The sequence below is a fragment of the Hyla sarda genome, chromosome 5 (assembly GCF_029499605.1).
Source record: "Hyla sarda isolate aHylSar1 chromosome 5, aHylSar1.hap1, whole genome shotgun sequence".
In the NCBI taxonomy this organism is placed as follows: Eukaryota; Metazoa; Chordata; class Amphibia; order Anura; family Hylidae; genus Hyla; species Hyla sarda.
This window is the reverse complement of record NC_079193.1, coordinates 34,691,002-34,704,145: the sequence shown is the minus strand read 5'-3', so window position 1 is coordinate 34,704,145 and position 13,144 is coordinate 34,691,002. Positions and strand designations below refer to the sequence as shown.

At 41.2% G+C, this 13,144-nt stretch overlaps 1 protein-coding gene and 1 long non-coding RNA gene across 13 annotated transcripts in view; one reads left to right on the top strand and one right to left on the bottom strand.

The window, feature by feature from the left end:
• MALRD1 (MAM and LDL receptor class A domain containing 1) overlaps window positions 1-13,144 on the bottom strand; it is a 551,665-nt gene that overhangs the window by 430,263 nt on the left and 108,258 nt on the right. For all 12 annotated transcript variants that reach the window (XM_056519234.1, XM_056519235.1, XM_056519233.1 and 9 more), the window contains 2 exons: window positions 6,443-6,540; window positions 4,094-4,255 (listed from right to left, as the gene is read on the bottom strand). In XM_056519234.1, the coding sequence (XP_056375209.1) occupies window positions 4,094-4,255; window positions 6,443-6,540 (260 nt within the window). The remainder of the gene's footprint in view (window positions 1-4,093; window positions 4,256-6,442; window positions 6,541-13,144) is intronic.
• LOC130273057 (uncharacterized) overlaps window positions 1-13,144 on the top strand; it is a 37,681-nt gene that overhangs the window by 15,067 nt on the left and 9,470 nt on the right. The window lies entirely within an intron of this gene.

Below are 13,144 nucleotides of genomic sequence, written 5' to 3'. Positions count from 1 at the left end.
TGGTGGCCCCTCGCAGCTCCAGAGGAGAGCTCTGTACAGTAGATCGTGGGGGGGCCCCTGCGCCCAAACCCCCCACGATATAAAAATTATAAGTTTTTTTTTGTATGAGACTTCTCCAAACGCTGGAGCCAGGAGCTTGTGACGTTCATAGCCCCACCCCCTCATGATGTCACGCCCCGTCCCCTCAATGCAAGTCTATGGGAGGGGGCGTGACGGCTGTCACGCCCCCTCCCATAGACTCGCATTGAGGGGGGCGGGGAGTGATGTCATGAGGGGGCGAGGTTATGGCGTCACGAGCTCCCGGTGCCGGCTACAGTGTTCGGAACAGTTTATTCCAAACGCTGAGCAGCGGAGTACCCCTTTAACATGCATTACTGGTGTGAATCCTACCAAAGCAATTTGGCTTTTCTTTGTCCAACTGCCTACTTTAAGAAGGGACTGTGGGGGGAGGTTTATCAAAACCTGTGGAGAGAAGATGTCGACCAGTTGCCCATAGCACCCAATCAGATTGCTTATTTTATTTGTCAGAAGCCTTGTTAAGAAAGAAAATAGCGATCTGATTGGTTGCTATGGGCAACTGGTCAACTTTTTCTCTCCACAGGTTTTGATAAATCTCCCCTTTGTGTATAGTCTGTCCCATGGGTGTGTAGTGGTCTACCCAGTATGGCTCCAGTTTCATAAAAAATGCATATGGATACTTTTATTTACTAAAAACTATTTACTATATGTAGTGCACAGGAACAGTTGCAACCCAGGTCAGCTGGGTGCTGTGATATGATACCCATGATGACAAATGCATAAAAACCTACAGCACAACCTCCAGCCATAGTCCATTTTAGAGATTAGTGTATTGCAGAGGGGCCCTTGTTCAGCCTTATTATTCTCTGACAAAAATGAAGGACTCTTTCTTGGAGATGAAGACTTGACAAACTTTACTCTCCCAGCATGGACAGGATCGAAGAGATATTGCTCTGACCAGGCCTAGACTTGGTTTTACCCATCTTTCCAGAGTAGAGAGACATGTGGCACTGGCAAGAGCAAGGTTCATACTGAAAGATATTTTGGATACTTCCCTTCTACTAAGAGAGGGAAGCTGGAGTAGGGAGTTCTCCCACAACGATTGGCTTAGGGAGGATCACGTGACCAAGGCATTATGCATGTGATGCAGTAATGCAAATGCACATAAAAACCTTTGCAAATAAACCAACAGTATCACATACACATGTATGCAGTTTGTTGAAAGCTTTTCTCTCAGCCATGTGACAGCTTTTAAAGAATAGTAGTGGAAACACTGGTACTGGGACACTATATTGTTCTCAAACAGAACAGATGAAAATCTCCATACTGTATATATGGCACTGGGTAGAGTCTGTACAGCAGCAAATTGACGCTGTATAACTCAATACTAAAATGTTGTACAGCCTCTGTGTACAAGGCTCTGCTATATCCTGGCAGTGCAAGAGAGCAAGGCAGAGGCTATCCATATGAGCTCGCAAGAAAATAAGTTCCTCTGTAATATTCAGCAGCTAATAAGTACTGGAAAGATTAAGATTTTTTTTTATAGAAGTCATTTACAAATCTGTTTAACTTTCTGTCACCAATTGATTTAAAAAAAAAAAAAAAAAAGTTTTCCACCGAAGTACCCCTTTAACTATACAGCATGTACATGTCATAAACATCACCTATGTAACTTATATTCATCCACCTTTTGCTGCTTTTAGAATTTTTAGTTCATTTTACTTCATCCATTTTGCAGAGGCCTTGTTTAAAATGAAAGAAGCGATCTGATTGGTTGCTATGGGTAACTGTGAAACTTTTCCTCTGGACAGGTTCTGATAAATCTCCTTCAAAGTGTTTCCAAGTCCAAGTAGATAGCTGTCTCCAACTGAGCTAAAGAAATACTTCCAGACCTGATGAAGAAGGCGGTATGCCTTTGAAATGCGTAATCCATTAATAAACTTACATTTTTTATTTTCATTAACACTGTCTGCTTTGTGCCGGCTCAGGTTAACCCCTTAACTCTCATTAAAGAAGGAGCACTATCTGAGAAAATCAATTTTTCATTTTGTGGCTCCCAGGGATTCTCCATTCACCAGAGGAACTACAGTGTTCTTGTTCTAGCCCCCAATCTCAACAAGATCAGCAGACATTCTATACAAGCCTCTATGGCTCTGTAGAGGAAGAAGGGGACCCCACCTTAATCCTTCCAGTACTGTGTTGTGTAATTCTTTCCAGTCTGACCACAGTTCTCTCTGCTGACACCTCTGTCCATTTCAGGAACTGTCCGGAGCAGGAGAAGTCTTCTATGGGGATTTTCTCCTACTCTGGACAGTTCCTGACATGGACAGAGGTGTCAGCAGAGAGCACTGTGGTCAAACTGAAAAGAACAACTCCCCTTCCTCTGTAGCATACATCAGCTGATAAGTACTGGAAGGATTAAAAAAACATTTTATAGAAGTAATTTACAAATCTGTTTAACTTTCTGGAACCAGTTGATATGAAAAACATTTTTTTCGACCGGAATTACATTATCATGACTGGGGAAAAAAGTTCTACTGTTCTGTGTATCCATAGACTTATGCTTCTATGGCTATGAACCCAGTGTTTAGTGTCATCCATTTTTCTCATCTTCTGCTGACTAGATTGTTTTTTCTTTCCCCCACAAATGTACCACTCTTTATTTAGGTGAGTGTTCCCTAACCTATGGCTTTTGTAAAACTACAACTCTCATCATGCCTGTACAGGCGATGGGAATTGTAGTTACAGAGCCAGGGATTGGAGAAGTAAATTTAGGTGAATGGGATATAACTGTAATACCAGACATGGCCCATCGACAAGAGTGGTCTTGTTTCTGGAAAAAGCTGACCCTTATTTCTAATCCCATACGACCCCTTCAATCTGTAGCAGAGCCTGTCCCTGCACCAAAATTGATATAATCCGACCCATTTTTTCACAATGTGAACTCTATTTTAATATAAACTCCTAATGTATTAAGATCATTACAGATCTCTAATGAGAAGAGACTTTTTCCATTGTTTCGTGTCTCCTCATACAGCTGACGGTGAAGTTATTTTAATTTATTTAAGAACTGGGTCAGGAGTTAATCCATGTCAGGGAATGAAAAGAACTCGGAGACATTCTAAGTGGTGGCAAATGAGGCTTAATATTTTCTAATAGACCTTGTGTCACTTATGTCTTGACAAACTTCAACAAGTAATTTCAATCTTATAGCAATACGATCCGATAGGAATCTTTCAGTAATTGTGGACCATAACCCCTGGCTGGAAACGCATTGGTAGAAGTAATGTGAACAGAAAGTCTCTTTGTAAACTTTTATCGAAATCAAATATGACACCGTAGCACCAACCAAAGTGCCACCCAATAACAGCCGATGCGGAACACCAAAGACAGAACGGGGCATCAGTGTGGGAACAGAGGCGGAGGTGAGTAAACAGTGTAAAATAAAAATGATTAGAGGACCATTGTGACTGTGACACAAAGGGGGAGAAGAATTGATAGTAATGACTGTGACACACAGAGGGGAGATTAGGGGACAGTAATGACTGTAACACACAGGGGGGAGATGAGGGGACAGCAATGACTATGACACACAGGGGGGTTGGGGTGAGGGGACAGTAATGACTGTCGTAGAGACCCGGACGGCCCCACAGACTTACATTATAAGTCAGTCCAGGTCACATGACAGAGATGACGGAGAGAATGCACTAAGTTTACACATCTCCCAGTTCGTTCTCAAGAGTGGTCGGAGTCTGAACACTGACAGTGCCCACTTAATTGTTCTGTCCTAAAATACATGTTGATAGCATACATTTCTCAAAATTAATGAGCTAAACTCCCAATTTTATTTTTTACAAATTTTTACTGATGTTACTATTACAAAATGTCACTTTGGTTTCCCTATTCCAAAGAGAAACTCTTACATAAGGACAAACGCTCCAATGTGAGGCTTCAAAGACGTGACTGTTTTTTGCAATTCATAACACCACTTGATATTTCCTTTTCACCCGCCAGATCTTATGAAAACATTGTGTCAAAGTCATTACGGAGAAAAATGAAATTATGCAAAACCAACCTGAAATGGCTGGGAGCTGCTAATAGTAATGACCTCCCTTCTCCACTCCTTTTTATGGCTCACGTCCTGCTTCCAAATGTCATTAACTTGATCTTGAGTTGGAATTTGCAGTCCCACCGTGAGCGCAGCACTACCGTCAGTGAGGTAGTAGTACATCCTCAGCTTGATGGGAAGAAAGAACAGAATATTGGGATTGTTTAACCACTTTGTTACTGGAGGGTTCAACCACTCCCCATCTTTATTACCACTTTTAAATTAAAGGGAACCAAGCAGTAGATTTTTATTATATTATAGGATTTTATTATATATAAAATATATATATTGGCAACGTGTTATGTATGGTAAAATCTTCATGGAAGATTTATCAAAACCTGTCCAGAGCAAAAGTTGCTGAGCTGCCCATAGCAACCAATCAGATCGCTTCTTTCATTTTTCAGAGACCTTTTCAAAAATGAAAGAAGCAATCTGCAACTTTTCCTCTGGACAGGTTTTGATAAATCTCCACCTTCATCCTCACCATCCCCAGGGGATGTACCTGCCGCCAGGGATTAAGAGGAAATGAAATTCATAAATTGTCCCTTGGGCATGGAGTTGTACTTACCTAGTGCCACCACTTCGGCTGTAGTGTTGCACCCCCCCTTCTGGCTTGTGATTGACAGCCCTAGTCACCGCCCTGCTCATTTTGCTTAAAGAGTACCTGTCACCAAACTAAACTTTTAATATATTGTTCCTTATGTAATTATAAGACACTTTGCTATTTATTTGCTGTTATAATTCTCAACCTTTATATTTTTTTAATGTGATTGAAAAAACAGCCACTAGGTGGCTCGGTTCTGTTCCCTGCGCAAGTCAAACAGTTAGTTTGGTCTCCTCCCGGCCTGACAGGACACCAAACTCAGGAAGTACGTGCGGGGCATGGCAAGGTACAGCTCTTGCAGGCTTAAGATAAGTTGTGCCTGCTGGGGAATGCCCACTTTCTCCTGCCGGGAGCTCACACAATGTGAGCAAGGGGAAAGGTATGATACAGAACTTTTAAAGCTTGGAAACATTTTGTAAGGGCAGAAGAGGTGTTAGGAGTAGTTAGGGAATATAATCTTAGTTTAGAAAATATGGTTTGATGACAGGTACTCTTTAAAGAACCGAGCGATGACGAGGGTCTCAATCATGCCGGGGCGTCACTAGGGCCAGTACTAGTTACTAGGTAAGTACAGCTCCCCATCCAGAGCACTACCTACGGAGGTGGTTGGAGATAGTGTTGAGCGGCATAGGCCATATTCGAATTCGCGAATATTCGCGAATATATGGACGAATATTCGTCATATTCGCGAATATTCGCATATTCGTAATATGCTTGTTTTATTTTCGCATATGCGAATATTCGCGTATACGAAAATTAACATATGCGAAAATGTGCATATAAAAAAATTAGCATAAGTGAAAATTCGCATATACGAAAATTAGCATAAGGAAATTTACGCATATGCGAAAATTCGCACACCAGTCTCACACAGTAGTATTAGAGCCTTCTTACACCACATAAGCTGGAAGCAGAGAGGGGTGATCACTGTGATGTGTACTGTGAAAAAAAAAAAAAAAAGAATATTCGTAATTACGAATATATAGCGCTATATTCGCGAATATTCGCGAATTCGCGAATATGCGATATTCGCGAATAAAATTCGAATTGCGAATATTCGCGAGCAACACTAGTTGGAGAGACTTACAAACTTCATATCCTCCTGATCCTTGCAGGCAGAAACGTCCCCCAGGGGTGGTGAGGATAAAATTTTGCCATAAAGTGTTGTTTTTTTTTACAGGATGAGCCTTATTTTTAATGACACTATTTTGGAATGCATATAATTTATAGATTAACTTTTTTTTTTTTTTCATATAGCCATTAGAGATGAGCGAAGTTACAGTACTTCGATTATGCATGAACCTCATGGCTCGGCAGTTGCTGACTTTTGCCTGCTTAAATTAGTTCAGCTTTCAGGCTCTCCGGTGGGCTGAAAAAGGTGGATACAGTCCTAGGAGGTAACATCATTCAGGGGGCAGGGTTGAGCTCAGAGACAAGATCCAGCCACGCCTTCTGAGACAACAGGGTATAAGTCATCGCGGGAGAGACGGAGGGGTCGGGGAGCTGCTGAGACAACACCAAACTGACAGTGAAAGTACTACACAACTTCCTGTCTGGGGTGAATCAAGCAAAAAAAAAAACATGCTGAAGCCAGTAAAAACTGTTATAACACTATATTTGTAAGTTATATCTCTTGGGGTGATAGTTCTCCTTAAATACAATTTTCTGATACCCTTATACTCCTTTGATGTTCAAATAATTTCATACTTTACCTGGCAAGAAATCTGATCATCAGTCGGAAGGAAATTCAAACTTCTTAAGATGGCTTGGGCACTAGGGGCACTTTCTGGTGTGAATATCAGAAAATGAGCTATGAGAATAAAATAAAATGTATTTATTTATATATAAGTATTTCGGCAAATCAATTCTCTAACATTTTTTATTACAATTATTTAATGTATTATAATTCATATATTGTAGAGGATAACATTTTTTTGATTTGTAATGTTGCACTTCTAAACCCCTTAACAACCACAATATGCCTTTTTCACAACAGCTTGATGGCTGCTGGCTGGGGCGTCATTAGAGGGGGGGCTAACAGGGCTTTAGCCCCGGGTGTCCCTCCAATAGTCCCGGGTCTAATTTCGGGCCAGATTTTTTTTTTTTTTTATTTGCCACTGCAGCTTTAAAAGCGCGGTGGCTCATAGGAGGTCTAGCGGGGAGGGCCGGCGTCTTCTAGCGCGTGAGTGCAGCCCGCCAAAAGATGCCGGCCCACCCCTCAGTTTCATGCGAGGAGTGGAGCGTGGCATTTTGCAGTGCAAGCTTAGTGCGGGAAGGCTCAGCACGGACATTCGGCGCATACATTCAGGAGGTTGGACAGGACAGGCTAGGCAGGACACAGCAAGGTATATGACCCACCACCACCCCACCACCATGTCCCTCTGAGCTTGCTTAGAGTTGTAGTTTTGCAACAGCTTGAGGTATGTTTGCTCTTAAGGCAGTGTTCCCCAACCAATGTACCTCAAGCTCTTCTAAAACTACAACTCTCAGCATGTTCAAACAGATTTTGGCTGTCTGGGCATGCTTGGAGTTGAAGTTTTGCAACACCTGGAGGCACCCTGGGTGTAGAACACTGCCATGGAAGGCTTCTCCTCTTCAACCAGGGTGCCTTCAGGTGTTGCAAAACTACAACTCATAGCATGCCCAGACAGACAAAATCTGTTTGAGCATGCTGAGAGTTGTAGTTTTAGAACAGCTTGAGGTACATTGGTTGGGGAACGCTGCCTTCCAAACCTTCCAAGGCATTGCTGTACAACCAGGGTGCCTCGAGATGTTGCAAAACTACAAATCCCAGCATGCTTAGACAGCAAACGGCTGGCTAGGCATGCTGGAGGCATTCTGGGAGTTGTAGTTTTGCAACATCTGGAGGGCCACAGTTTGGACATCACTGCTCTATAGAGAGGCACTGCTCCTTAAACCATAAATGGAATGTTGGTAGCATATGTGTGGGGTGTTGTGTATAGTAGTGGGAGAATAGGGGCGTGTCTGGGGGTGTGGTCGGGGGTGTGGTTAGTGGTGTGACTGTGCTAAAGGCTCTAGCCCCAGGTCTTTTGGAAACCTAGCAATGCCCCTGGTTGTTGGATATGGAGTGGGCTCAGGAGCAACTTTGTTATTGTTATTTGTTTTGTAAGGAGAAACTTACAAAACAAATAAATAAATACCGGACATCCTCTGTATTGTAGCCTGTCTATAAGCCTGAATAAAGAGCTGCCCTCTACAAGTAGCCTCCATTCAGGCGCACTCAAGTCAGCATTTATGTAAATAAGCACATGTAATGTTACCTTTCTCCTGTAGTGGCCACTGCAGGCAAAATTCTTGGCTAGCCATGGCTAAGCTCAGCAACATTATTTGGATTGGGCGGCCAGCTGGAGAGTGAATAGCGCTTCTGCTTGCTTCACCCAATTTTAACTAATGATCGGATGGGTCTCAGCACGGAGACCCCAACCAATCTTAACTTTTGAAAAAAGGTAAATTTTGTGACTGTAACACTTGTATGTATTTCTACTGCATAGTTCCTAAATAATTAAAATTATTTTTAAATTGTTCAAACATGAAAATAATACTTTTTTAAATTACTTCTATTAAAAAATCTTACCCCTTCCAATACTTTTCAGCTGCTTTATGTTCCAGAGGAAGTTCTTTTTTTTTTTTTTTGAATTGTCTTTCTGTATGACCACAGTGCTCTCTGTTGACATCTCTGTCCATTTTTAGGAACTGTCCAGAGTAGGAGCAAATCCCCATAGCAAACATCTCCTGCTCCGAACAGTTCCTAAAATGGACAGAGGTGGCAGCAGAAAGCACTGTGGTCAGACAGAAAGGAAATTCAAAAAGAAAAGAACTTACAAATCTGTTTAACTTTCTCAAGCCACCCTGGGGGTGGAGCGGAGGGAGGGGTTGGAATAGTTAATAGGAATAGGCTTCATAGGAAAATAAAACTTACACCCTTGAATCAGATTAACCCCAATAACATAAAGGATGGAAATGTAAAGTGTATGTTCACAAATGCCAGAGGCCTAGCAAATAAAATGGGGGAGCTTGAGGCCTTGATACTGGAGGAACATATTGATATAGTTGGGGTCACTGAGACATGGCTGGACTCCTCGCATGACTGGGCTGTCAATCTGCAGGGGGTTTACATTGTTTCGCAAGGATAGAATGAACAGAAAAGGTGGTGGAGTCTGTCTGTATGTAAGAAGTGGTATGAAAGTCAGTGTGAACGATGCCATAGTGTGTGATGATTCTGAGGAGGTGGAATCACTGTGGGTAGAATTACAAAAGGAGGGAAATATTGAAAAAATAATATTTGGTGTAATATACAGACCCCCTAATATCACTGAAGAGATAGAAGTTCGGCTTCATAAACAAATAGAGAGGGCCGCCCGGGCAGGTACAGTGGTAATAATGGGAGATTTTAACTATCCAGATATAGATTGGGGTCCGGGGTTGGCTAAAACTACAAAGGGGCGACAATTCCTAAATTTATTGCAGGATAATTTTATGGGCCAGTTTGTGGAGGACCCAACAAGAAGTGATGCCTTGTTGGATCTGATCATTTCCAACAACGCAGAGCTGGTTGGTAATGTAACTGTGCGGGGAAACCTTGGTAATAGCGACCACAATATAGTTACTTTTGACTTAAAATGTAGAAAACAAAGACAGACGGGGAAGGCAAAAACATATAACTTTAAAAAGGCAAATTTCCCTGGGCTGAGAGCTGCACTACAGGACATAGACTGGGGGGAGGTGTTCTCAAATACTGATACAGAAGGTAAATGGGACATCTTTAAATCAACTCTAAATAACTATACAGCTAAATATATACCAAAGGGGAACAAATATAAACGATTAAAACTAAATCCTACATGGCTGACAAATGATGTTAAAAGAGCAATAAACAACAAAAAAATAGCCTTCAAAAAATTCAAATCTGATAGGTCAGCTATAACATTTAAACAGTACAAAGAGCTTAATAAAACCTGTAAAAATGTAATAAAAACAGCAAAAATTCAAAATGAGAGACAGGTGGCCAAAGAAAGCAAAACTAATCCTAAATATTGTTTTAGATATATAAATGCAAAAAAAAAACAAGGACAGTGCATGTAGGACCCCTTAATAATGATAATGGGGAGGTTGTCACAGGCGATCAAGAGAAGGCGGAGCTACTGAATGGGTTCTTTAGTTCTGTATATACTAGGGAAGAAGGGGCTGACATTGGCCAGGTCAGTGCTGGTAACACATAATATAATGTACTGAACTGGCTTAATGTAGAGATGGTACAAGGTAAGTTAAGTAATTTAAATATAAGCAAATCTCCAGGACCGGATGGACTACACCCAAGAGTTCTTAGAGAGGTAAGTTCAGTAATATCTGTACCCCTGTTCATGATATTTAGAGATTCTCTGGTGTCTGGTATTGTGCCAAGGGACTGGCGCAAGGCGAATGTGGTGCCAATCTTCAAAAAGGGCTCTAGGTCTTCCCCAGGAAACTATAGACCAGTAAGTCTAACGTGCATTGTGGGTAAATTGTTTGAAGGACTTATAAGGGATTACATACAGGAATACATAGGGGATAATTGTATTATAAGTGATAGCCAGCATGGGTTTACTAAGGATAGAAGTTGTCAAACCAATCTAATTTGCTTTTATGAAGAGGTGAGTAGAAGCCTTGACAGAGGAATGGCTGTGGATATAGTGTTTCTGGATTTTGCTAAAGCATTTGATACTGTCCCTCATAGACGTCTGACAGGTAAGTTAAGGTCTTTGGGTTTGGAAACTTTAGTTTGTAACTGGATTGAACACTGGCTCATGGATCGTACCCAGAGAGTGGTGGTCAATGATTCGTACTCTGATTGGTCCCCGGTTATTAGTGGTGTACCCCAAGGTTCAGTACTGGGCCCGCTGTTGTTTAATTTATTTATCAATGATATAGAGGATGGTATTACCAGCTCTCTTTCTATCTTTGCAGATGACACCAAGCTTTGTAGCATGGTACAGTCTATAGAGGATGTGCATAAGTTACAGGATGACTTGGATAGACTAAGTGTCTGGGCATCCACTTGGCAAATGAGGTTTAATGTGTATAAATGTAAAGTTATGCATCTGGGTACTAATAACCTGCATGCGTCATATGTCTTAGGGGGGATTAGACTGGCAGAGTCACTGGTAGAGAAGGATCTGGGTGTACTTGTAGATCACAGACTACAGAATAGCATGCAATGTCAGGCTGCTGCTTCCAAGGCTGGCAGGATATTGTCATGTATAAAAAGAGGCATTGACTCAAGAGACAGGGACATAATACTCCCCCTTTATAAAGCATTGGTACGGCCTCACCTGGAATATGCTGTTCAGTTTTGCGCACCAGTCCATAAAAGGGACACTGTGGAGCTGGAAAGGGTGCAGAGACGCGGGACTAAACTAATATGGGGCATGGAACATCTTAGCTATGAGGAGAGATTAAAGGAGTTACAATTGTTTAGTCTTGAGAAGAGAAGTTTAAGGGGGGATATGATCAATGTATATAAGCATATTAATGGCCCATACAAAAAATATGGAGAAAAACTGTTTCAGGTTAAACCCCCCCCAAAGGACGAGGGGGCACTCGCTCCGTCTGGAGAAGAAAAGGTTTAGTCTCAAGGGGCGACACGCCTTCTTTACCATGAGAACTGTGAACTTATAGAACAGTCTACCTCAGGAACTGGTCACAGCAGGAAAAAATAACAGCTTTAAAACAGGATTAGATATATTCCTGGAACAAAATAACATTAATACTTTTGAAGAAATAAAAAATCCCATCCCTTCCCCAATATCGTGCCACACCCCTACCCTTCAATTCCCTGGTTGAACTTGATGGACGTATGTCTTTTTTCAACCGTACTAACTATGTAACTATATATATAAAAAAAAAAAAATCCTGGATAACCCCTTTAATATTAACCAACAGACCTGACAGAGTAACTAATGTGCAGGTAAAAGGACACATATTGCAGAAAAAGTTATAATGTATCATATTATGATCAGTATTCCTTACGGGAGCCTCTCGAGGGGCCACAAAAAGAATGAACTTTAGGAAGGCAAAGTTTGATCAACTCAGTGAAGCCCTTAACAATATAAAATGGGATAATGTCCTCAAAAACAAGTATGCGGACACTAAATGGGAGACTTTTAAAAATATCTTAAATTGTCACTGTAAGATGTATAAACCTTATGGGAATAAAATGGTCAGGAATAGAAGAAAACCAATGTGGATGAATAAAAATGTTAAGGGGGAAATAAATGACAAAAATAAAGCATTTAAACTACTAAAACAGGATTGCAGTGAAGAAGCGTTAAAAAGATATAGAGAAAAAAGTAGAATATGTAAAAAATAGATAAAAGATGCAAAAGTAGAGACAGAAAAGACTCATTGCCAGAGGGAGTAAAACTAACCCCAAAATGTTCTTTAACTATATAAATAACAAAAAGGTTAAAATGAAAGTGTTGGCCCTTTTTCCTGATAGACAGGGGATCAGGAAAAAGCAAATATATTAAACAAATTCTTCTCCACTGTATTCACCAATGGAAAATGAAATGCCAGGTGAAATACAGTGTGATAAGGTAAAATCCCCAGTATAGGTCACCTGTCTAACCCAGGAAGAAGTACAGTGCCGCCTACAAAACATCAAAATAGACAAATCACCAGGCCCAGATGGCATTCACCCACATGTTCTAAAGGAATTAAGTAATGTAATAGACAGACCCCTATTTTTAGTGACTATCTATAGTGACAGGGACTGTTCCCAAGGACTGGCACATGGCAAATGGGGTGTCAATATTTAAAAAGGGGTCAAAAAAGCACCCCTGGGAATTTTAGACCTGTTAGTTTAACCTCTGTTGTATGTAAATTGTTTGAGGGTTTTCTAAGAGATGCTATTTTGGAATATCATGATAAAAATAAATGTATGACCCCCATATCAGCATGGCGTCATGAGGGATCGGTCCTTTCAAACTAACCTGATCAGCTTTTATGAGGAGGTGAGCTCCAGACTGGACCAGGGGGAATCACTGGATGTTGTATATCTTGATTTTTCCAAAGCATTTGATACGGTGCCACATAAAAGGTTGGTGCATAAAATGAGAAGGATTGGGCTGGGTGAAAATGTGTGTTAGTGGGTAAGTAACTGGCTCAGTGATAGGAAACAGAGGGTGGTTATTAATGGTACTTATTCTGATTGGGTGACTGTTACTCGTGGGGTACCACAGGGGTCAGTCATGGGTCCTATTCTATTTAAAATATTCATTAATGTCCTTGTAGAGGTGTTGAAGAGTAAAGTAACAATCTTTGCAGATAATACTAAACTCTGTAAAGTGGTAAACACAATAGAGGACAGTGCACTGTTACAAATGGATCTGGATGGGTGTGAGGCTTGGGCTGGGAAG